Below are 26,913 nucleotides of genomic sequence, written 5' to 3'. Positions count from 1 at the left end.
TGTTTAAAATAATTAATATATTTATTTCCATATATTGCAGAGATGTGTACATTTTAAATAAATGTTTGTTTAATGTTATGTAAACTAAGTATGCTTTTGTTTTCACTAACATATTCCAGCATGGATCATCAAGAAAATAAAAACAATATATTAAATAAAATTAAATTATAACATTAACGTTGAAAGCAATTATGTGTTATATGTATTTTTCCGAGTGTATAACATAACAAAGCCTTGGATAGTTTCCTTTTGCTTCCTTTTTTGTTCAGAATAGCCGATTGCTCGTGATAACGAGAAAAACTAATGAAACACATTTACAGTTAACTTTCCTGACTGGTATGAAATTTGTACAAATTATTCTCTTCCTTGTTCTCGTTTGCTTTCCCAGCTACTTTACATGCCATATCCAACACCTCACTCATGCATACATTGAACATTTTGAAGCTGGATCATATCTGACGATTCTCATTCCTTTTTACATAGAAAATATGACGAACTTTTTGTTTTCCGTAATTTCAAGAACAGAGCTCGATTGTATTATGTTTAATACTGTTAACATATTGTTTTTATACTTTTAGCTTAATTTTAGGTATAATTTTTTACATCATATGTGCTACCCTCATCTCGCTTACACATACGCGATGATATTAGTCTGTTGATAAAAGATCAATTCTAGCAATCATTTTGATTTAAATTTATATAAATACATAAACATTATATGTAGAGGAAAAGGTTATTTTAAGTATGGTTATAATTGCTGTATGACGATTCATACGGATAAATAGCGTGTCGATAAGTTAATTAATGAGTTAATGCTTAATTTTAGTTAAATAACGTAAATGTAAGTATTTAAATAGATACGCGATTGCTTACTTGATTTATTACTTTTAAAAGGGAATTCTCAAACACGCGAATTGAAGATCGCTGGATAAACTTTCTGAAATCTGATTCCGTAAGAGGTAATGATTATGAACGAGACCGTTCGTCACGAACATCTATTTATTCTATATCATAAGTTGCAGACGCACATCTACTTGGAAATCTCGTATAATTGTGCTCACTGAGCACTCTCCGAGGAAAGACCGATCTGTATGTATGTACATGGTTAGTTTAACTTCAAGACTTTACAAAAATTGTTCAACAATATCTAGTAAAAAAATAGCTTTTCGATAATTCACGATTTTCACAAGGAATCTCATCTACGATGGAAATTAAATCACATAAACTTTAGGTGCAACTACTTTACAAATGTAGTTTCGCACTTGCGAGCTGTGCAGCATCGATCGAAGGCCGGAGGAATGAACAGACGGGAAATTCTTGAATCGCTTATTATCGAAGGAATTGAAAATTTGATGCTCTGGTATCACATACACAACTGGAGGAAACAAGTTCGCGCCCTTATCCACTCAATCACTCGATCTTGGAATGTTATTAGTCAATATACTGAGCAATCGAGGGAAAGAATCGAGAGACAACTACCGAAAGAAATGCTATTTAAATTTACGATTGGGCAAAGTCGGACTCTCCGGTGGTGTGCCTCCTTGTTGGTGAGAAGCAATCTTCCTTGGTACCGATTTGAAGGGATGCAGCTTCCTTAGTGGGCGGGGTGATGAACTTTCAATGGGTGCCAGAACGGTTTGTGTTGGGGCGATGTCTTTCAGAGCCGTATCGTAATGTTGATGCCAGCCTAAAAATGGAAGAGAAGAAATAAAGAGCAATTAAGTAGTTTTAAAATAAGGAAGATGATAGTTCAACATATAAAAGCACGTGAATTCGTATTTTACTATAAAATAAGAGCAATCAAGTTTCAATAATTTAGTTTATTATTTTATGTATGAAAATGAAACCAGTGAACTATGGAATGAAGGTGTATTTACAAATACTATCTGGTGCTGTTACATTTGTAATATTTTCAAATTTTATCAAGGGTGTATACATCATTTTTGTGTCCGGTATCTTTTTGCCACTACTAAAAGTGACTAAGAAAACTAAGCTTGCAGAGGCTGGAGATTGGACATTTCCAGTAACAAAGTACAGAGGTCCCCTCATTTTGGCTTTTATATTAATACGCATTGAAGGCAGCTTATGAAATGCCTAATCGCCCTAGAAGCTTCATACTCAAGATTAAATTTCAAAACGGGATAAAAATCAATGATCGACCTCTTTACAGTATAAGATCAGGATCAACAAAAACTTGGCAGACGCATTCGAGATGGAGAACGGATTAGAACAGGGCAATGGCTTCAATTTTATCAATCTGACCCTAGATCACGCCATACGGAAGCTCACGCTAGATATCAAAGGCACGCTCCTCTACAAGTTCAACCAAATAGTGATCTGCGCAAACGACATCCAGCATTATGCCACGATCGTTCACATCTGAGAAAAAAATCTTTATAAACCTTGATAAGAGAGCAAGCGAATCGACCTACGAATAAATAAAACCAAAACAAAAATAATAATGCAAACCAGAAAAATGACGCCCAATCGACGAATGTAATGTAAAAAAAGTAGTCAAAAATAAAAATAGGCGCCTCAGTATATAATCAACTAAGGTAGACACAAACTCTCGGTGTGCGCTCTTTCTTTGCATGGAACGTCGCGAAAGTGAACAACAGGAGATTTGTTGAAACTCTTGGAATAGATGGGTTCGCACTGGGCGCTGCAGCTGTCAATTCAATTATGAGCCTGATAACGACGGCCTGCGGATTTTTCATCTCCAGGAGGGCATCAAGGCGTAGCGTGGTGGTGGACGGCGAAAATTGAAGAGTTTAGAAAGGAATGTCACAGACTCCACCGCTTGACACAACGTCTAAACGACTGGGAGGAGGCATGTACCATAGTGACGAACTAAAGATCAGCCAGAAGGAGACCCCGCAGCAAATAAACAGGAGCAAAACTCGCTGCTGTCAGGAACTGGTCGAGGAGATCAATGGGGACCCATGGGGGCTAGGTTACAAACTGGTAACCCGGAAAATCGGGGCTCTGTGGTAACCTTGTTCACTTAAGGCTGTGCAAATGGACCGCATTGTAAGGTCACTATTCCCTGCGCACCCCGTACGCGATGATGACCTCGACGCGGACAATGCTGAGGACTGCCCACTTTTCTCAATAAAAGAAGTACGAAAAACAAGAAGGCGCCAGGACCCGATGGTATCCTAGCAGATATATACAAACTTGTGTTCCAACATTTTTTCGGAAGGTGGCGAGGCTTGCGCGAATCAGCAAAGGGAAAGGCGACCCTGAGTTGCCGTCTTCATACCACCCACTTTGTATGCTTGACACTGCTGGGAAAGTGCTCGGAAAGCTCATCAGAAGTAGACTCGCTGGTATGATGCGCACTGCGGAGACTTATCTCCACGACAGTTCGGCTTTAGAACAGGGAAATCGACAGTTGATGCTGTCATGCAAGTCGTGGATGCCGTTCGCCGACCGAAGACACATAGCCGTCAAGCTCGACGGGTGGTGCTCCTCGTAACGCTTGACGTCAGAAAATTATTTAGATGGAAAGACATTCTAGACACACTAGACAATACTTTTCACGTGCCGACCTATCTCTTACGGATATTGAAGGACTATCTGAGGAACTGCTCCCTGCTCTGTGAAATACAAGAGGGTCAGGGGAGGATGGAAGCCACGTCGGCGTAGCGCAGGGATCCATCCTAGTGGTGGACCTCTAGAACGCTTCCTATGATAGTCTAATAAAACTCGACATGTCAAAAGAGTCGCGCCTGGTCGGTTATGCTGATGATGTCGCGGCGCTTGTTGCTGGACGCACTGTCGAACAGGCGCAAACCAGAATTGGCATATTGATACGACGAATAAGCGGATGGATGACTGCTCATGGTTTCAACTTTGCACTGGAAAAACCGAAGTAGTCGTCCTGACTGAAAAGAGAATTTCGACTCTGCATCCCATATCGTTCGGCGAGTTGATAATCGAGTCAAAACCAACGATAAGTACCCTGGACTGACTCTTGACTCAAAGATGAGTTTTTTGGGCAAAAGATGGCATATACTGGGGGTACTACATCTAGCAGGCGACGTCTCCTGAAAAGTTCAACGCAGTCTGCCCTGCTCTACCGCGCAGAGCAATACTATGAAGCTCTTGGCAAGGAGGTATATCGTAACCGTCTCGCGCAAGTACAGAGACGGGCCGCTTTGCGAGTGGCGTCTGCGTACCGCACTGTCTCTGAATCGACCGTGATGGTGATTGCGGGAGTGACCCTCGTTGCCCTTCTTGCTAAGGAACCAAAAGCCATATACAAGCGCAAGGGAGAAGAGCCATGGGAGGCAAGATGATTGGCAACATGAAACTAGAGGCAGGTGAGCTGCGCGGCTCATTGGCAACTCAGGTGCATGGCTGAATCGAAAGCATAAGTTGACTGACTATTTCCTTACCTAGTTCTTAAGTGGGCATGGAGGTTTTCAGTCTTGGCTGCACAAGATTGGAAAGTCACGATCTCCGGATTGTGTGTTTTACAATGGACGACGCCCATCACACTTTTTTTCTTGTGGAAAGTGGGATGGGAATCGTCAACACCTCTATTTAAACACAGGGAATCTCTCTCTAGATAACATTTTCGTGGAGATACTGAGGAGCGACAGGTGGCGCCGTTTTGCGCATTACATTTGGATTCTTTTCGTTGCAAAGAAAATAGAGCTCGACCGTTTGGAGGAGCCGAATGGCAAGCGGTTCCTTGAACTGACAGTTTCCCTCCCCCTCTCTCTTCCCGTTGGTAAAAGAAATCTCCGCAAAGCGGGAGAGTTCGGGGGCTAGCCTGAAATAATGTGACAAACAGTTCCAGGCTAGCTAGAAGAAGTACCATTGCGTGAGTCCAACACTTGCATTCACCTACTTACTCTATCCAAAAAAAAAAACAATTAAGGTTTTTAGATATTTTTTGAACTATTGTACATTAATTTAAACTTTGCACTCCAACAACCGCGCCTGTTAAAGGCGTCCTCTTCTCGTCGAGTAAACCTGTCTGTAAGGAACTACACATAGTGCAAAGACAAGGAAAAATCATAAAGGAACTGAAAGGCAAACTGGAGTTTTATTTAAAAGTGGACAAAGGAAATACGGTAGTTATAATGGATTCAATCATACGGGTGGAAAAAATATCGGAAGAATGCCGCTACACCATCAACAATCCAGCGAACGTAAGGATACCCAACCCCGTACTGCCAAGAATAAAGGGTCTATCTAATATCTGCGAACCTGGCAACGAATTCCAGGAAATTATAATAGCCGCAAATGCGTCCGAACAAAATAGTGTCATTGGCTTTTAAGTAGGTTTAAGGAATTAGGGAACTACCCGCTGGAACCATCAAGAATAGAAAGGACCTTATCAGGAAACTAGATCATGTAGAGTTCATGAGAACGAATGAATGTGCCTGTCCCCCTTTCTGAGTTACCCATTCATGGACGGATGGCTCAAGTGATTAGAGCGTTGGGCTGTCGTAGCGAAAGGCTGCCCCTTCTCCCTCCTCTGGCGTCCCTTTGTTATTTTTATTTCTTATCAACGACCTCCCCCCCCCCCCCCTTACTTGCCTTGTTTGCTCTATGCCAACCACCTTAAGCTGTTTTCCGCTATATCGTCGCCTATGGATTGTGTTTCCCTTCAATCTAACCTAGACAGTCTGGTTCGTTGGTTAGTGCTAAACGCCAGAAAGTGTTACTCTATGTGCAACTCGCTTAAATCCGCACCCACTTCTTTCTCCTACTCTCTTAACGGACATTCCTTATCATGCTTAAATTCCACTCGAGACCTGAGATTCACTTACACAATAAGCTCCGCTTTGACACCCATTGCCTTGAAGTCACCAATCGAGCAGCAAAATTGTCAGGCTTTAAACTTCGCTCCTCCTCTGATTTTGACTCCATTCAACCCTCCTTAGCTTTCTTCAATTCCCTCGTGAGGAATACTTTCGAGTTCCGTTCCGTGATCTGGTCACCTTCCCGTAACTGTGATTGTCTTGCCCTTCAAAATGTGCAACGTAAATTCACCCGTTCCCTCTTCTTTAAGGAAAGCTTCCCTCGTGTGGACTACCACTTCTGCCTCCCCTTTCTGAACCTCCTCTTCCTACAAAAGCGTAGATCCCACCTGGATTTATGCACATTTTTTAAACTTTCCTCAGGTCTGATGGACTTTTCCGCCGCTAACGACATCACCTGCCATCCTGCATCTTTTAAGACGCGTAACGCAGACATTTTCAATGTGCCCTTTGCAGAGCTCGAAGTCTACTCCCATTCCCCGATTCCTAGGCTTTGTCGAAATTACAACGCACAACAGATTGGTCCTTTTAACTTCTCTACTTTAAGTAATTTCAAGCATAGGATAAGATTATTGCTCCTTTCTCCTCCTGAGGACAACAAGTAATTGGAGTTTAATCTGTTCGTTGTCCGTTAAATAAATAAATAAAAATCTCAAGACATATTCAGATATTTGCGTTCACCATAGTTGGCGAGATAATCGAACACTACATTTGAGATATTAAGAGGAGAACACGGTTAATCTGAATAGATGAAGGGAAAAGCTAACAAAGATCATAACTCCACTGAAATGCTGGCTCTGTTTAAAGAGAATGAATGAAAAGGAGAATATACATTATAATGACGAACAAAATCTAATTAGCAGGATATTGAATTGCTTCGGACGAAAACTGTAAAATTCAATTGGGCGGGCGACACAATATTAAGCGCGATGCAACCCTTTTAGTAGAGACCACACATGGAAAGAGTTCAACAACATGTACTTTATTAGAAACACGATATTTACTGACCTGAGCTAGCGGCGACATCGCGAAAAGATTGCAACACACTAGAGTGTTATAAATATCTGAATAGACAATTGCTTCAAACATTTCAAGACAAAATGACTCACGTGATCACATATGCGAAAGGTAGGGTTTTGAGTTCTTACAACATAGTTGCAGTGGACAAAATAATTCAAGCAATTAGTTTGATAGCGATTTCAAGGCAATTATGTGGTTAAAAGGTGAGTAAGCAATTGGGACGATCACTTGAATGTAATACAACTGGTACTACTTTACCGTTTCCTCTTCCTACAGACTCTGGCTTAACACTTACTCGTCTTCTTTGACACTGATTCAATGGGCGATTAATCTATTTCCCAATTGTAAACGAATATTAAATTGATAAAACCATAGAAATCGATGCCAACTTACCTTTTAGTGAAGAGCGATGATGATCAATAAGCGCTGCTGCTAAAGGTGCACCCCCTACGGATTGATTACCAAGTGTTGAAAAAGACGACGGAATGGGATTGTAAACTCTCGTTGCAAACTCTTCAAAGGTGGTACTCTCTTTGTAACGGCTCGAGACAGTATCCAGTGATCTGTGGCGTTCCTCATAGCTGTTAAGACAAAAAACCAATGTAACCATATGACTCCAAGCATCAGGATTTCAATTCTTACTATTGCTGGAAAAATGGTAATGATGACCGTTTCGCTCGACTCGCGTTGATTGCTGTTGCTCGAACCAAACTCGCTAAACACGTTCCACTCACAACACTTTCATCTGCCAAAGGACCAAACCATGGTACATCAGGTTTCCTGTTAACGGTCACTCGGAAAAGACCATTTTTAAGTGGGTAGACCACAATGAGCACATCACAAAATTCTGTTGGTAGGATATCTCGACGATATTCACGATAATGTTCACTCCACACAATATGCACTTCATCATTGCCCAAATGTCTTGTTTTTGACAAAGTCGATTCGGGTGTATCGCTGGGCATACGAGTTGCAACGTGATATATGACCTGTTTGAAGCCGAACGTAGACAAGCGTCTTAATCAATTGTCATATTTCAAAAGCTTACCTCCAAAAATGGTGTCGCAAAATAAGGCGCAGTAGCTCCACAACCTTGCCGCGGCAAACCACCCAGAAATCCATTATGCGATTCCAATTCTATTTCCCATCCTAAAGCTGACACAAACATCTCATAAGTACTACTCCCGCATGTATTTTTTAGTATGCTATTCTTATCCTCCTGTCCACATGCTACATATATCACAGCCATTTTATGTGTCTCACGACACTTTTGAATATCAACGTTGCGAAGTTCTCGGAGTAATTTTTCCGTGCGCTTAAGTAGATGCGTCCGTGTACGCCGCTCCCAACCAGCCAGGCCCAAGTGACTGAATAGAAGGCGACAGTATTGGAACGGTATGTCCGTCCTAGAGAGACTCGTATTTGCCGATTCGTATGATAAACTGTCATATCGTTTATCTATCATCAACGGTCGATCGCGGCCGCCTAACAACGCTTGGTTTTGCTTATGTATGTAATCCTGTTCCACATTACGCTGATTGAGGATTATTGAAATCGTTTGGGCTTCCAATTGTGGACCCAAGGGACTTGGACCAGGCATGTTTAAATTTGAAGACACATTCGCTAGGCATTCAGGGCTGGTGTGACCAATGTATTGTAGGAGCTAGAATAGAGCAATTACCTTACAATTTCCATTTTCAACGGAAAATAAATGTCAAAACTTACATCATCCAACTGGTCGAGATCCGGTGCTATGTCCTGAGCAGTGGGCAGTTGTGATGGAGGCCTATGTCGTAATGTATGCCGTGCAGATGTGATTTCAATTCCTACTGTAGATGTTAGCGGATCCAACGGAACCCCGTTACTACTTGGCAAAAGCTTATTTGTTTTTCCCAGATGGAATGACCTCGGATTTGATTGATTGTCCATCTTTTCGTTAGATTGGCACTTGGGTTCCGAACTCTTCGGTTCGCTATACAGAATAGATGCATCCCAACAAGCTTTACCACTCAAATCACGAAGAAGTACTCGAACTTGCTTCTCGGCCGTCACTAACCCCGCAGTAGCACCACCACCCGGTAATTTTAAGGCAGGCAATTCGACGAAACTTGCTACAAGGCCACTGGTCAACATAAACAATTGGATATATTGGGCGTTTAGCACTTGCGGTGCAGAGAGTTCCACGGAATCACGAGTGGTACTCTTTTGATCCACCATAGTCGATTGGATCATTCCGAAATTCGCATCATCTTGCTCTTCCACCAACGAACTTAAGCGGGCTGCTCCGATTCCCATGGGGAAATGACCCAAGTGCGTGACCAGATGCAATGCCACAGCTTTAGCGCATAATCGTATTGCAAGTTTACAATTATTCGTTGTTTCAGATGTTTGGTATGTGGCTTCTATCGCCTTTCCATCCGAGACATCATCCAGCGTAATAAGCATGTCGAAGTCTTCGTCAGCTGTAAGCAGTTTAATTCTATCTGAAGTTGACCCGGCAGCGACATTGTGTAGGACCCGCAATACAATTAACATCAAACTCTCGTTTTTATCGTCCGCAACTGGCTCCAGAAGTAAATTCAAGGGAAATGCCATACAAAATTCTCCAAGACATAGAATCAACGAAGTGATGACATTTTTATCCGCATCTTTAGGATTGAAAACGTTTTGAATTTCCAACGCTGTGCAAATTGCAGTTATTATCAAATGCGGCAACCTCTCAATTGACGCTAATTCCTTGCCTCGCTCTGCACAAAGTTTAAGGGCATCAGCAGCAGCAATCGCTATAGTTCTATGTTTAAATTGTAAAGCTTGCAGGAGAACTTGGATAACTTCCTTGATTCGAGAGTTGAACGTCATATTACTTTCTTTGTTCGAAGCGCTTGCAGGACGTGGAACAGCCTGCGAGAATCCACGCTTTTGATACGTTGGTCGAGACAGTTTAAGTAGAACCCATTGTCCAAGCTGACAAAGGGCAATGCATCGAGCTTTCGAGGACGGTTCGCGGCGGGCACAACGTAGAACTATATTTAGTATATGATCTTGTATGTCTGGACACTCCATGAGGTCCATTTGTTCGGATGGTTGAAGCACCGGCTTTGGAAGGACAGATTGTGGGAAACATAGCAATGATCCAAGCAGACCAGCAACTTCAGCGCGTGGAGTGTGCTTGCCCGTTTCGAACGAAGTTAACAGAATAGCAGAAGCGTGAACTAGATCTAGTAGCAACAAAGTGTGACCAGGAAGAAGCAGGCTCAAAAATCTTGAACCCTCTAGGTGCTTGAGGACTGCATAGAGCATGTCTCTATCTTCCCCAGTTAGCGAAGTGTGCAGAACTTTATAGAAAAGTGGCAGTTGCTCTGATCCCGTCACCGCCTTATGATTCGCCAGCATACAAAGCAACTGCAAGGCCCACAATTTACCCTTTTTGAAGTGCGAGTCGAGGAGTAGGGCCCCATAACACCAGGGTGCAGCAATTCCTACTGGTGGAATCAAATCCGGTGGAGGGGGAGTGCTTTGGTTGTCGGTGGAAATGCCTTGGTTCTTCTTGATTCGTATCAAATTTGTTGTCATTTCAACCAGATATTTAAAGACTTGTGCATGAAGTTCGGGTTTTGGAATGGAATTAACATCTCCCAATGAACCAAGCATCCTCTTCCACATTATAGCTGCCACATCCGGGAGCCAACCACTAGCGCTGCCACCTAAAATTATTGATCTTCGACCACTAGAAGAAATGGACTCATCTGGTGCATCAGCACTTGATCCATCTCCAGCTAACACGTCTATTTGCATTGGCGAATCTTTAATTGATCCTCCTTCGATTCCGCTGGAGGCTGTAGGTGAGGGTGAACGAGAAGCTCGACCACTCTCTATTTCATCATCTGCTACTTCGCGACTCTTTTTGTTACCTTGCAATGTGTCCAAAGACATTGTCCGACGGAGGCTGTCTCCATGATGTGATAAACGAGAAGAGTTCAATGTTTCTGTACTGATGCTTATTTCAACCGGCGAATGCGACAACATCAGATTCAGGGAGTGTTCAACACTTGTTGGAAGCGTTGGAATTTTGAGCGATCCCTTTTGTCGTCTACGAGCGCGTGATTTTCGAGCTGGTGCAAGGCTGCCTTCACTATAGCTGCGATTAAGCGATGGAGTTCCTGGTGCACTCCTATGTTGACTAGAACTGTGATGATTTGTCGAGCTGGGTCCGGAAATATCCTCTCGTTGTTGATCATCCGAAATGTTGCGTTTCTGATCATTTGATTGTGCTGAAGTTAGGCCTCGGCTTTCTTTTGACGAAGATGATTGCCAAACACTGCCAAAGCGTTTTCGTTTACCTTTGCTTTCCGCTAGACGATCAAGGGGTAAGTCCTGAAGATTCAAATTGTAGACATAGCGGGCCAACACGCGAGTTAACGTTTGCATTGTTTTATCCCACTCTATGATGAGTTCTTCACGATGCGTCAACGATGTCAAAACACCCAAGAATTTTTCCCATAGGTGCACATTCACCGGAACATTGGTATGAGCTCGAATCCAAGTCACAATTAAAGTTTGAAAGATGGCCTGCCCGAGGCGACCACCCAAATTGCTGGATTTCGAATTCGATGGTTGCGGCTGATTCAGTATTATCGATGTAATCTGGAGCAAAACTATAAGCAACTGCTCCCAAGTCTTCGGTTCCATTGGAGTGTTCATGACCATCGTCCGATATACATTTAACACCTTCTTGCAAATATCGGTTTGTTCGTTCAAAGGTGATGAACGGTAGTCTCGTGACTTGGATGGAATTGAAATATTCAAATGACTAGTGTTAACGAGAAAAACGTTAGCTGCATTCGTAACAAAAACTTGGAGGAAATTTTGAAGTCCTGCGCGAATGATGAGATTCTCTCTGGTTATCGCACCGACATAAGAATCGGTGCGCAGCCGTTGGCCACGTGGCGGAGTTCCATTTTCTGAGGGATTTTCTTCAGGCTCCAGAAGAAAAGGTGGTGGTGGATCGCCTGCCATCCAATCGCGGTAGACCACAATTGCCGTGCGCATCGCCTCTATTTGCGATTTTGATGTGAAACCAAGAAGGAACGCTTGACGATAGACTTCATGGACGAAATTTATATTATCCCTTGTTGAATACAATACATCGCGCACAATCTGATCTTGGGTAAAGCCTAAATATTTCATATGGGAAAGGAAACTCGAATGATCTGAGGTGTCGTCATCAATCTGGATGTTGTCAAGGCGATTATTTGTCCGTTTCTCATGCGTGAATCGTGAGATCCAGTTGATTAGAACAACCACACAACAACTCATAACTTCTTCGCGTTTGTGAATTGTTCGCATTGCAGGTAGATCTAATTTTGGGTTATAAATCGACGTTTCATAATCGAATCCGGGGCAAAATAAAGGCAAATAAACTTCTTTGAAGCGTTGCAGAAGGAATGAAAAGCTTTTCATATGCTTTTGAATAGTATTCTCACGCCATCTTAAACAGGCCACAGTGTGAACCATCGAATTTAAGAGGATCTCAACACCATCTCGTGGATCTGGCGCGGCAGTTCTTTCATTCGTTGATGGAGGCAATAGTGGGCAAATTTCGCCGCTCTGTACAGGATGGACGCTTGTATCATGGAATACCGATCCACCGAGGTCACCTTTCATGTTCGGATGGTTCAATATATCGCCAGCTGAAAATTCAATTTCTGATGGGCCACTTAATCCTTTGTGCGGTGTCATTAGCCCGGGAACGAGCTCTGCAAACATTGCATGCACTTCTGCAGGAGCATTATCTCCAAGTGCTTGGTACCATAGCAGAAAATATCTACAGTATCAAGATGTTACCGAAATTAAATCAAACAAATGTATTAATTGCCCTTACCTGACTCCGTCTTTTCGCAATTTGGCACTGTTTCCAGTGTGCAACAATTTTCCCATTAATCGACTGAGCGAATGACATTGCCAACGGCGTGCCAATAGTTCTGGTAGAAAACAAAGGATCTTCTCGAGGAGCCATAGTGATCCGTCAAGTTCTTCTCTGTGAGCTTTATGAACTGTGGGGAACAAGAAAACCGAAAATACGCAATTAGGAATCAAATTGTCTAGAATTGTTTTAGGTTTAAGTCAGGTTAGGTGAATTCCAAACAAGACAAGGTTTTATGGAGGAAAAGTAAATACGGGGATGGATAATGATCGCGTAAACCCGCACTTTATTTACAAAAGAATGGTTCGCTGATTGCAATGACCTTTCAGATCCTAATTGTGAATGCGTTGCTTTTAAAATATCCAGGTACCACATTCCTTTTGCGTGATGAGGATAGCGATTATATGAGCTTTTTCATGTGAAGTGACGACTAGACTCTCATAACAAGAATGGTTCACAAAAAAGGCCGGTTTCAGTTATGAAAGTAAACCAGTTGAAACTGGATGAATTATAATAGCAGATTAACTGTACTAGGGAAGCATGCATAACGTTGTGTGAGCATGAAGATATTAAGAAATTAAATAGAATTCTGGAGAAATCTTATTTTAAGTAACTGTTGTAGGTTTTGCAATCAAATATGAATAGATCTATGTACATATGTATGTACAATCTTTACTTCTGAGTAATGATCGTCACAAAACTAATAACGAAATCTAAAATGCAAATCTAATTTTACTCGTATCAAATTCAAGCGGAACGATTAAGGACATAATCAAACATCACTGCAAACAAACTTCTTTTTGGCAGTAAACATTCTATAAACTTACCGAGGTGGAACGCTAATTCTGTCAGCAATAAAAATTTAGAAAAAGTTTTTTTATTCAGTTGGTAAAGTACACAAAATTTCGATTGGTTATTGAACTTATATTCAAGTCGACTTATATTGCGCAGGTGTCGATTTAAAAGTTAAACTTACCTCTTTGCCTTAGATTAGTTTCAGCTTGAACGAAAGTATCATACAAAATGTAGTAGACATGGCTATAGTTAGTCTCGAATAGCGATTTGGCTTCATCAATGTCAACAAAATCTGAAAAATAAAAAATATAATTCAGTCCAGGTCTAAGGTGAGTCAGTATACATAATTTGTAAATGGGTATGGAATGCATGTTCAGTCATTACCTTTAACACAATTGTAAAATGTAAACAATTTACTAAAAGGTTTCTGAGAAATGTCACTTCAAATGATAACATGGGTATTCTAAAGCGATCAAAACACAGGGTGCGTACGGCATTTGAGGTCATGCATATATGTCGCTATAATTTCCCGACCCTTCAAAATCAATGCGAGGAAGCTTAATGTTTCTGACCGTCTTATCCGTCGATTCGTCCAAGAAGATCTCCGGTACAAATCCTACGTTTTGTGCAGACGACAGTTTATGTCGAAGCAAACACGGGTACAGCGAGTTATCCGATCAAAACGCTTTCTAAACAACATTAAACACCCTGAAGCGCCTAAGATGTTATGGTTTTTTTTCTGATGAAAAAAATTTTAACCAAGACTAAAAGGTCAACCGCAGAAATGACAGATGGCTATGTTACGATCCTACAGAGGTTCCTGTTGTCATGCACACGAAGTTTCCAGCTACTGTTATGTTTTTGGGTGCTGTGACCAACAAAGGACATATCATGCCACCTCACTTCTTCACTCAAGGACTTCGAGTGAATTCTGCTGCATACATCGAGGTTCTAGAGACAGTAGTGAAACCCTGGATTGATAGTGTTCGCGGTGACAGCCCATACATCTTTCAACAAGACTCTGCTCATTCACACAAAGCGATGGCGGCACAAGATTATATGGCTGAAAATTTCCATGAACACATAACACCGAATTTATGGCCCCTTAGCTCTCCAGATCTTAATCCTCTGGATTATTACGTATGGGGCGTAGTTGAGCGTGAAATCAGCAAACATCCTCATAACACTATTTCTTCTCTGAAGGCTACAATTAACACCGTTATGGTCAATATGAACAAGGAGCATTTGATTCTAGCATGCAATCGTTTCCGGACCCGGATCGAGGAGGTTATTGCAGCTAATGGAAATTTTATTGAATGAATTTATCGATATATAACAAGTTAATGTTGTGTAAAAAAATCGTTAAGTTTCATTCACTCTAGGCTAATTAGTTTTACTCTAAAGTTGTCTTCAAATACCCTACACATCCTGTAATAGCATCTGTTGACGAAATTAATTTTTATTAAAAAAGTGACAATATTTAAGGCATCTTGATTGACTTTAAAACAAAAAATATTGGTTTTTTTCAATAATGCTGTCTTTTTAGTACCAAAGGTTCCAAATTTAATACTTTTTGGACTTCATAAATACCTCAGTACTTTTTCTCATTTTTCAGTACTTTTTAGTTAAATAGGTACTTTTCAGCATTTTTCTACAGAAAAGCAAGGCAATACCACATTTGTGAGTGCCCAAAAGATGGAAAAGTTGTACTGTTAACATTAAGCCGCCTGTCGACCGTAAAACCACAAAACAACGTAGAGATTTCGGTAAAGGCGTAATGTGCTTTTCTCATTATTCAACTTCAAAAGAAACAAAGAACAAAACTTCAAGAACAATAAATGCTGAACTTGTCCGTATTGACAATGTAATCGGTATGTTTGGAGTTTTCTGCAGCCCCAAGCTATCTGATACTAAATTGCTGCCGAGTATGACACTTCCTCTACCCGCAACGGCTATTCTAACGGATAAGCAATAGTCTTATACCTATGTTGGCGATGTGGTTAGTACTCCAGATTTTAAACAAAATAGCGAAGGTAAATTTGAATACTGTTATAACGTCGTGTAACATCAAAAGCAATAGTAACAACGCCAGAATAGACAAAATGTTCAACCCTAATGACTTTTTTCCAACATCTATAACTTGATTTGAATCTGCAAGTTGCACAAAGTACGCCACCGATCCAAAGGAAAAATATTATTAGTAAAGCTTGGAAGGATCCAAATCCATATTTCAAATTTTTCGGAAATGTTACTTCGATGCAACTAAACTTCTTGTCGGTGTACAATGAATTAAGTTGAAAATTCGGTTCTTCCATTTTAGGATGTATGCAAAATATGATGACCACCTACTAAAGGATCCCCTTAGCAGCCTTTTAGTTGATTTTTGATATTATTAGTTGGAATAATGTGTCCTTACAGAAATATTTTTCGCCCTTCGATTTCATCTGTGTCGTCATTTTACTCCAATATTAAAAGTATCCTCTAATACACTCATTCCCAATATTTCTATGGTGCTTTTTACCGGCAATATTTAATTGATGTTGCTTCAATTTTATGTGTGTACGTATGTATTCAGTTTGAGTTTAGAAGTTTTAGTTCCAGCCTCCTCCTTATCAAAGAAGTAAACAAGAAAAGTAGTTGCTTCAATAAGATGATCCCATAATGCCTTGGTGGTAAGTAATGTGGGAGTTTCTGGGCAATTGAAGATATGTTCAATGTCATGAATAGTGTCGTCGCACGCTGAGCGGATATTTTGGACTGTTGAACCGGAGCAGGTAGCAATTGAGGTAAAGACACCACCTCGATTGAAGATTAGTTTCAAGTTCCGCAATCGACTTTAGGACCTTCTCCTGTATAGCTAAGCAATTCACATTTGTAGATTGTATTGTCGAAAGGTTTCTCTTTCGAAAACCCTTATGTTACACCGGATATTACGTAGTAGTGTTTTGCCGATTAGGTAGGTATGATCGATCGAACGATGTCAGATAGTCTCGGGATGACTCTTGCAACGTCTGATGAGACGAAACTGTCTATTTTTTTTTTTGAAAAACTTCCGTGTCTAACCCAAAAAGGAGGGCTCCGTAGACCGTGAAGAGGAGATAGGTTGCTTCCGAAGTGGTCCGGTCCGTCATCAAGGGTATGCGGACCCAGGACTCCCTGCATCCTCAACAAAAAATTCACTTCGGCCTAATTTGCCTCTGGCCTATACGAAACCGTCAACCAACTTGTTTGATTATATGACGAGATTATACGACGCTTTGGGGAGTAACAACAGATGATCAGGCAATAAGATTAGTTTAGTATCGTCATCATCATCATACCATGATCAGTATCAGACGCATTTTTTAAGGTAGCTGGAAATATTAAGCAGGATTTTTGAAGATCTAAAAGTGGAAGAGACCTGACTGATGTCAAATTAGAAATTGCAGCTACTCATGCTTATCATTCTTTTAAATCTTTTGTGTTCGTTCAGTTGTTTATGGAAGGAAGGTGCCCCGAATAAAACCTCTTTCGTATACAATTTGACGGCTGAAGCAAGTTGCATTGAGTGAATGGGAAAAAATGAATTTCATTTGCTAGTCGAGCAATAACTCGCAAGAAAAAAATAACCCCGATGATGATATTGCCGGTTGAGTAAAGAAAAGAGCCAACAAAAAATTATAAGCCATTTTGAACGGAGCCACAAATCACAGATAACACTCTGAAAGGATGACCAACTCAATTTTCTGGATAACTTGAATAAAATCAAGAAAATTGGATGTAATGCTTCAAGAAGATGCTGATACTAATAGACACGCCAAGCCAGTGAGCAGCTTTGGCATTTATTAAGCCATCAAATGAAGTATACTTATCAACACAAATGGAAAAGTCCAAGCTATCTTGCACGATCTGCAATTAAATAAAGGAGTAAATCGTATCCAAGCTGAATTATTACGGAGTGAAGAAGATTGCCAGCTTAATATCCTTAAAAAAAATGACAAAGGAGAAATTATACATATTTGTGTATTTTCTACAATATCCTGAGGAAAATAATCGATGCTAGCCTCGAATGATATGTAGGAAATTCTTCGACATTTTCAAGACTACGACAAGACAAGACTAACATGAAGGTCTGTTTTAGGTCATACTACAGTTTGGTGTACCCCAGAAACTGATACTTTTAACTAAGCTGATGATGGCAGCAATTGAATTCGAAATAAAATTACTAAGTCAATTAACTTAGTGTCTCCAAACAAATTCCATTCTGATAATCGAGCACTTATAGAGACAAACTGTTAAGTTTAAAACTTCAGTATTAACAACGACACCAACATTCCCAGATGAAAGGAAAATATTGATCTGATCCAGTGTAAAATACTTTTTAGAAAGAGCAATTCATTTCAAAAAAAAAATTCCTCAATTTAAAGTTATATCACACAATTCTAAATAACAAGATATAATGCCATTATCTACTAGAAAAATATATAACGGTGTTATTACCGTTGATAATTTTTATGATTGATTCGTTTACCGGCAGTAATTTCAATTCAATTATCTTCAGAAAGCGAAGACATCGATCATTTGGCTGGCAAGGTAAGAATAATCTTTATTATTTTTTCCAGTGCTTATACACTGCACATCTTGCATTGTTTTGGTTCATTATTGACTCATTCACCGCGTTATCTGATAAGTAAAAGGCTTGTAATAGGCATGAACAGTAGCGAAGTCGCATTCTCCAGAAACGATAAATAACTTCTTGATAGCTTTATGAAAATACGAAAATATTGTGCAGTGTTTATGATACACCACTTTTGATTCTGGATGTAATCTATATTTTCCAATAAAAACAATCCCATTGGCATTAAATTTTTATAAACTAATATTACATCATAAGAAACAGGAATTTACGGAGTGAATCAGGAGTAAAAAATTAAAATTTGATATCGAGCTCGTTCGAAGCTAGTAAAGAATGCAGCCATAGTCAGAAATGATGGAGAAATACTACAGATAAAAATTTTAAAAAAATTTAATCAAGCATTAATAACGTATTTCGTTAGTGCAAGATCTTCTACAACAAAACTTTCCACCTTTGTTGGCAAATTCTATGGTGACTATTTATGAAATTGATAACGAAATTCTTACCAATGATTATTTACATGTGAAAATTAGCTAACACACAGTGTATTGTCAAATGTACTTTAGTACCTAAGCGCAGATCTATTATCCAGGAATGGTGCGCACACCACACACAACCATGGCTTGATAAAAAAAAAACATTGTACACAAACCAGATTTAAAGAACAAGAATTTGAAAAAAACGGCGCAGGCTCATTACTATATAAACAAGAAATATACACAAGTTTTTGATGAATTAAAAATATTGGCTAAGAAATACCACTTCAAAAATAGATAATCACATCCATTAATTAGCAGCACCATGCATAAAACAAATAGGATGCCAGAAGCTCTGCGTTTTAAATGTGAAAGGTTTTGTGAATTTTTGTTGCAAGAATATTTGGGTTCACGATGTTTTCAATTATACATAGCTTCCATTGCAATACATTTTCAAAATATGAGCAGATATAGCAACGAAAAGTAATTTGAGACCTAGATCCCAAATACTTCGACCACAATAATTTGTTTCAGATTCCTCGGGTGTGTAGTTTCGGACCCCCGAACTCCTCCCGTTTACAACTAATATCAAAACTAACTTCAGCTTCGAAAAGTACTAATCAAGACTCTTCATTCGATACCGGCTATATCAGGTGAAAAAAACGGCGCACTTCCCTTTTACAAGCATGGGGATCCCTTTAAGTTCAACGTGGAATAATGTAATTATAATGTTCGTTTTGAGAATGAAGGGGGTCCTAAGTCCGCATCAACTTAATGCAGGACCGGACCAATTGAGGAGCAACTTACTCCTTCTTTTCTGGTCCACGGACCCCTCGCTAGGGCTTGCACCCAAACTTTTTTAAAAAAAGTCAAGCGACGACGGCTTTACGATTTCTTACCAGGCGGATTTGCGCTCAATATAATTCGTAGGCATGTCGTGTTTTACGAATTATATAAAGGAGCATTCAACATCTGCGAGCCGCTACGGTCACGCTGCTCCCAGGGCAGAGGTGAGGCAGCGTCTGACGATTTGCCTCTGCCCTGGTAAGAAACCGTAAAGCCGTCGTCGCTTGACTTTTTTTAATTATAATGTGTTCCAACCTTTCTACCAAATTTCATGTCAATATATGTAACCGCTTCTGAGAAAATTGATTGTGGCAGACGGACAGACAAACAGACAGTGAACCTATTTTAATAAGGTGTTATTTTACATAAAACCTTAAAAAGCAACAAAATCAATTGTGACATTCAGGACGGTTTTGCACATTGGAGTGCGTAGCCACAACAAAAAAACCTAACAAAATACTCTCAAATAGTTAAAAATTTTAACGAACATTTCGATTTGAAATTAGCTTAGATATCTTATGGACTTAATTAAATCCACCGTACATAAATGCTAGGCCTAGATATATTTTTCTTTCAGTTTCTCATATAACGCCAAGGCAACTCAGCGACACAGGAAAATAAAGATCTATATACATATTGTTACTTTCGTGTAAGCTCACATTATTAAGTGTAAAATATAAAATTCTATTGATCAAATTTTATCTCAAAAATTAATCAAAACGTTTTTGATGTCAAGGTTTGAACGTTAACCTGCAGATAAGAAAATCTATTTTTTTCAGTTTTATCGTTCCTTATGGTGTTTAGATTTGTCCGTATGTGATGTTTGGACTACTTTTATCAAACGATGGTTTTCTTTCTTGTTGAATATACTTATATCTGAATATGCATTGTCGGCCACAGATTTATTATTAGAAGTAATGAAAACTTGTTGTTTCTTTTCCGTTGGTGTAGGTATTTTATTCTTGCAAATACCGATATTTCGGGAACCACTTGTTCCCTTCATCAGTGCAAACAAGACTTGTTTGCACACCAACGGAAAAGAAACAAAAAGTTTTCATTACTTCTATTAATTAATCGTTGGAACCACCGCATAATTTCACTCAGATTTATTATATTTTATGGAGAGTGTTTCCTACATCTTCCAGCGCTAGGTCCTCAACTGTTGGACCTGCACACTCTATTCACTGAATTCCCGAATTCCATTCGCTTATTACTAACAATGAAAAACCTAGTTTGCCTGTCAGAGTTATTTAAATAATTTAAAATTAGTGCAATCCATGAATCAACATATATACCAGAGTTAGTTCCTACTCCTTTATTAGTTGAAAAATGATCATATATTGATCGAAACCTCATTTGATGGTCTCCACATTCCTTATTATGATGACGGTCAGCGTTCACGAGGACCGTACCGAAGAGAATAAAATGATAAAGATTCCACGAGTAAAGCAACGAAATGATTTTATTTGCCCAATTGCCGATCATCAAGTCCAATAAAGAAACCTGGAATCAAACCAGGAACAAGACCCACAAAGGACCTGCGCACTACTTGGAGCAGCGTTGGGCATATTTGCATTCGTAAATACGAATACGAATAAATTCGTACGATGATTTTCTATGAATACGAACACGAAAATATTCGTATTCGAAGAAGTTAATAATTTCGTATTTACCCAAGTGAATACAAATACGGCTGTATTCTCACGTCCGAAAGGGAATACAACCGTATTCGTATTTACGAGTACGAATACTAATTCTGTTGGATTAATATTTCCAAGTGCGAATAAAAATTTTCTTGTATTGCAATGTTAGTATTGACTTGGATAGCAAATATAAGCGGCTTAATGATCTGATCATCTTGTACGTATGTATGGTGGAGTCAGACTTAATATTCAATAAGAAAATTAAAAGGCGTTGGAGGTGTAGACAAAACAAATTTACATATAAACTCGCCTAAAGAAGAATTGTTGAAGAGAAAGCATTTGAAAGCAAAGACGTAACAGATTCTTCTTCTTCTGAGCTTTTGCAAATCAAATGTTTGCGATTATATCAGGCATCAGGCAGGCTAATGTCTGTTTCAGATAAATATTTGTTTCCGACAAAGTCTGCTTCTGTATCAGACAAATGTCTGAGCCTGTCTCAGGCAAATGTCTGAGTTTGTCTCAGATATCAGACGCCGTGTATAAGACAACAGGCAGACTGTCTGTGTCTGCAGCAAACAGGTAGTTGGGCCATTGACTCACACAATGAATACATATAAATAATTGCCACTTACGAAATACGCATACATATATAAATATTTAAGTTTCTTAATGAAGACATCGACGATATCGTTCTTGCCAAAAGGCGAGTGGATCTGGGCATAAGAGCATATTAGAGCATTTCATCCAAGACTGTACCGGTATACTAGGAGACAATGTGGTCACCATTGCATTCGCCATTGATTATTAATCAGATTTGAACGGCTCCTCGCGGTAATGGAGACGAAGATGGTGCATTGGACTAGTGACGTAACATCTCATGGTCATATCAGAAATGAGGATATCCGGGATCTATATGGGGTTGCACCGATCGCGAAAAAATACTAGAAAGGCGTCTTCGATGGCATCGAGAATTCACTTGCTAAGATGGTGGTCTAAACATCGAAATCGATGGGAAACAACCAAAAGGCTGGCAGAAACAACGGTGGCTTGATACCCTCGATGGTGATTTAAAAACCTTACGACTGGATCTAGATCAGACCTTTAGTAAAGAAAAATGGCGGAACCGATCAAGACGTGCCAACCCCAAAAATACTAAAGAAGCAGGAAAAGACTATTCCACAGCTGAATCGACAGATTACCGACGTGCAGTCACGATGCAAAACTCTCTGCCACCAGTGCGATTTGAACCGGGACTTTCTGCTGCGACAGCCTAGCACTAGCATCGCACGATAATAGACAAAATAATATATCATATGAAGAAACCCATCTCCTAAATTTGCTTAATCAGCTAAAAAAGTAAAGGTAAGCATTTCGAAAGATAACAAACTACCTCGAAACGACGAAGACTATCCTAAGGATTCTAAGGAGGATATCATCTATGGGGTTTCTCAATGTCTTGTAGTTTTAACTCATAGTGAACCCAATAATTTTTCTTTTGGATAATTCTGATAGATAGTCCCGTTGATAAATCAACCTCCAACGATGCAGACACTTCTTGAAGCCTTTGACATCTCTTTTGGGTCCTTATTTCTGTTTCACGAGCGGGGTCGATCAATCTTGATCAATTTCGTCATGTTGCTTTGCTAAAAGTCTGACCTGGGTGAGGTCGCGAAGTTTTCAAAACACCACTCAACATATAGCCCTAACTATGATGGACACAAAGCACCCTTCATGATTCCGCTCATTTGCCTTATGGAGGTGAAAGTAGCTGTCAACTTACCGGCCAGCAACTTCAACCATGTTAAACTCAAGACACCACTCTAGGCTTGACAAATTTCGTAGTTTCATTTTCAAATTTGTTCTTTGATGTTTCCCATGATTTCTCTCAAACAAGCCTGGGAAAATCGATTACCTAACGAATTTAAATCTAAAATTTTGCAATCGAATACGCACGATGACGGCACAATTCAAAATTTCATATCAATGTAAGAACACTTTCATGAACAGCCAAGTAGGGAAGAAGCCCGTATTCAGACGATACGTTGGCTCCCATAGCCTACACCAAAAATACAAATGATAACGGACTGCGGATCATTCAAATAGCAGTGTCACACGAAATCGTTGTTTGAAGTACCTGGTTTGCGCGGAAAGCGGGCTACAAACAAACGTGGGCCTCTCCAGACGGGACCACTTTCAACTAAATTGACCATGTACTAATCGAACGCCGCCACTTCTCAGCCTTGATGAATGTCAGAACATATAGGGGGGCCAATATAGACTCAGATCACTATCTCGTTGGCATGGTGCAGCCGAATAGCAACACCACCCACAATCCCCTCTGACAATCAGGTGAGAGTTAACACTGAAGCCATCCACAATACAGACCTTCGCAACACCTATAAAAGTGAAATGGATGTCGCAATAACCACAATCAACAGACATCCTGGAAATGAAGCATCAACAAATGATCTCCACAATCACCTGAAGAACGTTATCATAAATACGGCCACAAACATACTTGGTCCCAGCCGCAAAAAGAGTCGGAACGGCTGGTTTGACGATGAATCTAAGCTAGCAACGGAATGGAAGAATGGCGCATACCGAGTAATGTTACATTCTCAAAGAACGCGGGCATGCGCAGAGACCTATCATGAACTCCGGTAAGTGGAGAAGCGATTTCACAAACGCATTATGTCTCATACATAAAAAGGGAGATATCACACAGTGCAGCAATTATAAAGGTATCACGTTGCTGAGTACAATCTATAAGATATTCGCCGCTATCCTGCTAGGCCGGATAGCCCCATACGCCATCATCGGCCCATACCAAATAGGCTTCACTCCAGGTAAATCAGCAACAGAAAAACTGTTGGAATATGACGACTTTAAAGCCGCCTATGATAGCATAGCCAAGGTAAAACTGTACACGGCCATCAGAGAATTTGGTATCCCGACGAAATTGATAAAACTGACTAGGCCGACCCTGACCACTGTGCGAGACTAGATAAAAGCTGCTCTCAAGACCAATCGACATCAACAACGGTCTACGAGAAGGATGCCCTATCATACGTTCTCTTTAACCTGGCCTTCGGGAAAGTGATCCATGATGCAGAGGTAAATACAAGGGGTACGATCCTCTTTAAGTCCACCCAACTACTGGTCTAAGCTGAAGACATCGACATCATGGGGAGAACGACCCGAGACGTACAGACTGCCTTCATCCAGATCGAGCAGGCGGCATGAGATCTTGGGCTACACATCAATGAAGGCAAGACAAAATATATGGTGGCAACGTCACCACCAAAAACCGACCAACCAACATCAAACCGCACTGGTCAAACAGGAAGAGGAGACTACAACTTTGAGACTGATAATTTCTATCTAGACTCGAAAATCACAACCGATAACAGCTACCACGATGAAATCCACGCACGGTTGTTGGCAGCCAACAGAGCATATTTCAGCTTACAAAAACTGTTTCGCTCGAAAGGTCTCACCATAGAGTCAAAGCTCTTACTGTACAAGACAATGATTTTGCCAGTCCTCGTGTATTCCACGGAGACTTGGGTTCTTAGCAAGAAAAATTGGGAACTCTTAGCCGCGTTCGAGAGAAGAAACCCCCGAAGAGTTTTGGCCCCCTACGGATGGACGATTCCGTGGGTTACATAACGACGAAATCTATGAGCGATACCATGACCGTCAGGTTTTGGATAAAATCTGGCTCAATAGGTTACGGTTAATCCGTATGAATGTGGATGATCCAGCCCGCAAAGTCTATAAGGGCAACATCTATGGTAGAAGAAGAAAAAGAAGACGAGGCAGACCCTGCCTGAGATAGAAAGATGGCGTAGGTCAGGACGCCAGGCAGCTTTTAGGGATATCGAATTGGTGGACCTCGGCTCAAAACCGGGATGTCTGGAGTTCCTTATTAAGGCAGGCCTAGACCGGATATCGGTTGTTGCCCCGTTGATGATGATGATGAAAGAAAACCAAAAACAAAACACATAAGATCTGAACACATTGCTAACCGAAAGTAAGCTTCCACTACCTGTACTTGCAAGAAGAATAACAGTGGCAGGAATACTGGCCAGCATAATTCAAGGTAAATACCTTGAGTTGAACCCCCCCCCAATATTATTCTTTGGACACTAGCTTAATCTACTTTGGGAAATCGTTATCTATAGAACGACTACATCAATTATTGTTCAAGATAATTTCCAGCATAAACCATCCTAAATTTTTATCAAAGGTGCAAGACTCCATTATTCTAAGCAAATCGAATGTATCCATGATTCACATGAATATATGTTTTGGTTTGATAACATGTAGTCCCATTTTGGTAAAGTTTAACTGCATTCATAAACTACGAATTGCAAATGCAAATTTACGAGGGAAGATGTTTATCTCTTTTGTAGTCTGCAATTATTTTCAAAGTTGATTTTTCGATACAAGTGGAAAGAGGTTAACTTTTCTGAGAAACATCAAAATACATTTCTTGGAACCATGAAATTTCTAGCGTAAACTCATTTATTCCAATTGGAGTTCGTGCCTCTGCATCTGTTTGCGCCAATCATTCAACAAACAAAACTGCATCAATAGAAATCAATTCAAAACCAACTGTACAACGTTTCCTCTTGTTTGCTTTTCGCTCTATTAGCATATAAGTGAAAACAACTCCGCCAATAACCAGCCCCCCGCACACCTCGCATTATACGTTGCCAGTGATATTCAATTACGCGCCCTCGCACTATCCACAAATATGGATATGTTCACCTGTAATAAATTACGTGAATGTGTAGCGACTCGCGAGCCTCTGCATGCGAATTCCATAGTCGCAAGTAGCGGAAAGATGTACACAGCGGGAATGCGAAGAACTAGTCAGAAACCAGGTTTCTAGTCTGGAGACCTGGACGGGCCGCAAACAAGCCTCACATCTGGGCCCTGCAAGTGATCGCTATGTTTGCCCGCTGCCTTTCCCACAAAGCTACTCTGCCCCCCCGGCCGACATTCATGACACATTTCAGGTGATCGACTTGACTACTGACTCACGACTGGACGGAACGCCTCGCCGAAGGGCGCCACGGTGAACTACACAAGCATAAACAACAGAATTATCACACATTTCACACTTCTCCGCCACTCCACTCTCTTCCAGGTGATCCACACTTCACTTTGAGAAAATTTATTCAACGCTACATTGCGGACGTGTTGCTGGAATGCCAACAAATAGCCTCTGCCCAGCTCCGGAATTGGGGCCCATTTTCACTGACTTCCATTCTGCTCACGAGCTAGCGGGACGTGAATTTCTGAATGGGGACGTTCTTGCAAACTATCCTCACCTAGTATTGTTTTCAGGTGTCGGAGCCGAGTCGCCGAATCCTTCTTACAATCTTGGATTTTCAATGTTGACTTTTTCACGTCAATGTGTGACTTCTTCGTAAACATCGTCGTAGGTAGTTCTTAATAGGTCGCCACACATCCGCGAACAAAATAAACACACTTTTCACGACAATTTCACGACATCAAGCGGTCACCTCATCATTGTGCAATAGTTACGATAACGGTGATCGAGTTTGCTTCAATTCGGGATTAAAAACTTGAAACTTTGCAGCGATTTAACGCGTTTTAACTCTTCGCCCATGAAACAAGTACATTGAACTTGACGGCAATCGAAAAGCTGTCATTTCAGCTTCGAATTCAGTCTGATGTTGGATACAGGTGGAGAAGATGGAGCCGGCGAAATACAGGGTGTGATGGAATGTCCTCAGACAATAGTTAAGCGAACTTTCAAAACTGTAAAATTTTACCAGAAATAATA

At 40.5% G+C, this 26,913-nt stretch overlaps 1 protein-coding gene across 4 annotated transcripts; it reads right to left on the bottom strand.

Annotated features, from left to right (window-relative positions):
- On the bottom strand, positions 1-26,865 carry LOC119650745 (probable Rho GTPase-activating protein CG5521). Of its 4 annotated transcripts, none has more exons than XR_005249364.1 (10): positions 26,435-26,865; positions 13,697-13,807; positions 13,548-13,565; positions 12,679-12,850; positions 8,523-12,621; positions 7,846-8,460; positions 7,440-7,786; positions 7,191-7,378; positions 7,056-7,128; positions 1,550-1,687 (listed from the first exon to the last, which is right to left on the bottom strand). XR_005249364.1 is itself a non-coding variant. In XM_038053820.1 (10 exons), the coding sequence occupies exons 1-9, from the start codon at positions 26,538-26,540 to the stop codon at positions 7,124-7,126; spliced, it is 5,661 nt and encodes a 1,886-aa protein (XP_037909748.1). In that variant the 5' UTR covers positions 26,541-26,865; the 3' UTR covers positions 1,565-1,687; positions 7,093-7,123. The 4 variants fall into 4 exon arrangements, 3 of the variants coding, with proteins under 3 accessions (XP_037909746.1, XP_037909747.1, XP_037909748.1); XM_038053820.1 differs by having other exon boundaries at positions 1,565-1,687; positions 7,093-7,128; XM_038053818.1 differs by lacking the exon at positions 7,056-7,128 and having other exon boundaries at positions 1-1,687; positions 26,435-26,864.
- Between the last annotated feature and the right edge of the window lie 48 nt (positions 26,866-26,913).

The sequence above is a fragment of the Hermetia illucens genome, chromosome 3, assembly GCF_905115235.1.
Source record: "Hermetia illucens chromosome 3, iHerIll2.2.curated.20191125, whole genome shotgun sequence".
Taxonomy (NCBI): Eukaryota; Metazoa; Arthropoda; class Insecta; order Diptera; family Stratiomyidae; genus Hermetia; species Hermetia illucens.
Note: the sequence above shows the minus strand (reverse complement) of the source record. Positions and strands in the feature narration are given on the sequence as shown.

Bases quoted from the DNA above. Each gene is read 5' to 3' on its own strand.
- LOC119650745 (XM_038053818.1), bottom strand. From the start codon at position 26,540: ATGTTTACGAAGAAGTCACACATTGACGTGAAAAAGTCAACATTGAAA. The intron at 8,461-8,522 runs GTAAGTTTTGAC...GCTCTATTCTAG, and splicing joins ATCTCGACCAGTTGGATGAT to CTCCTACAATACATTGGTCA. The intron at 7,787-7,845 runs GTAAGCTTTTGA...GGCTTCAAACAG, and splicing joins TTGCGACACCATTTTTGGAG to GTCATATATCACGTTGCAAC.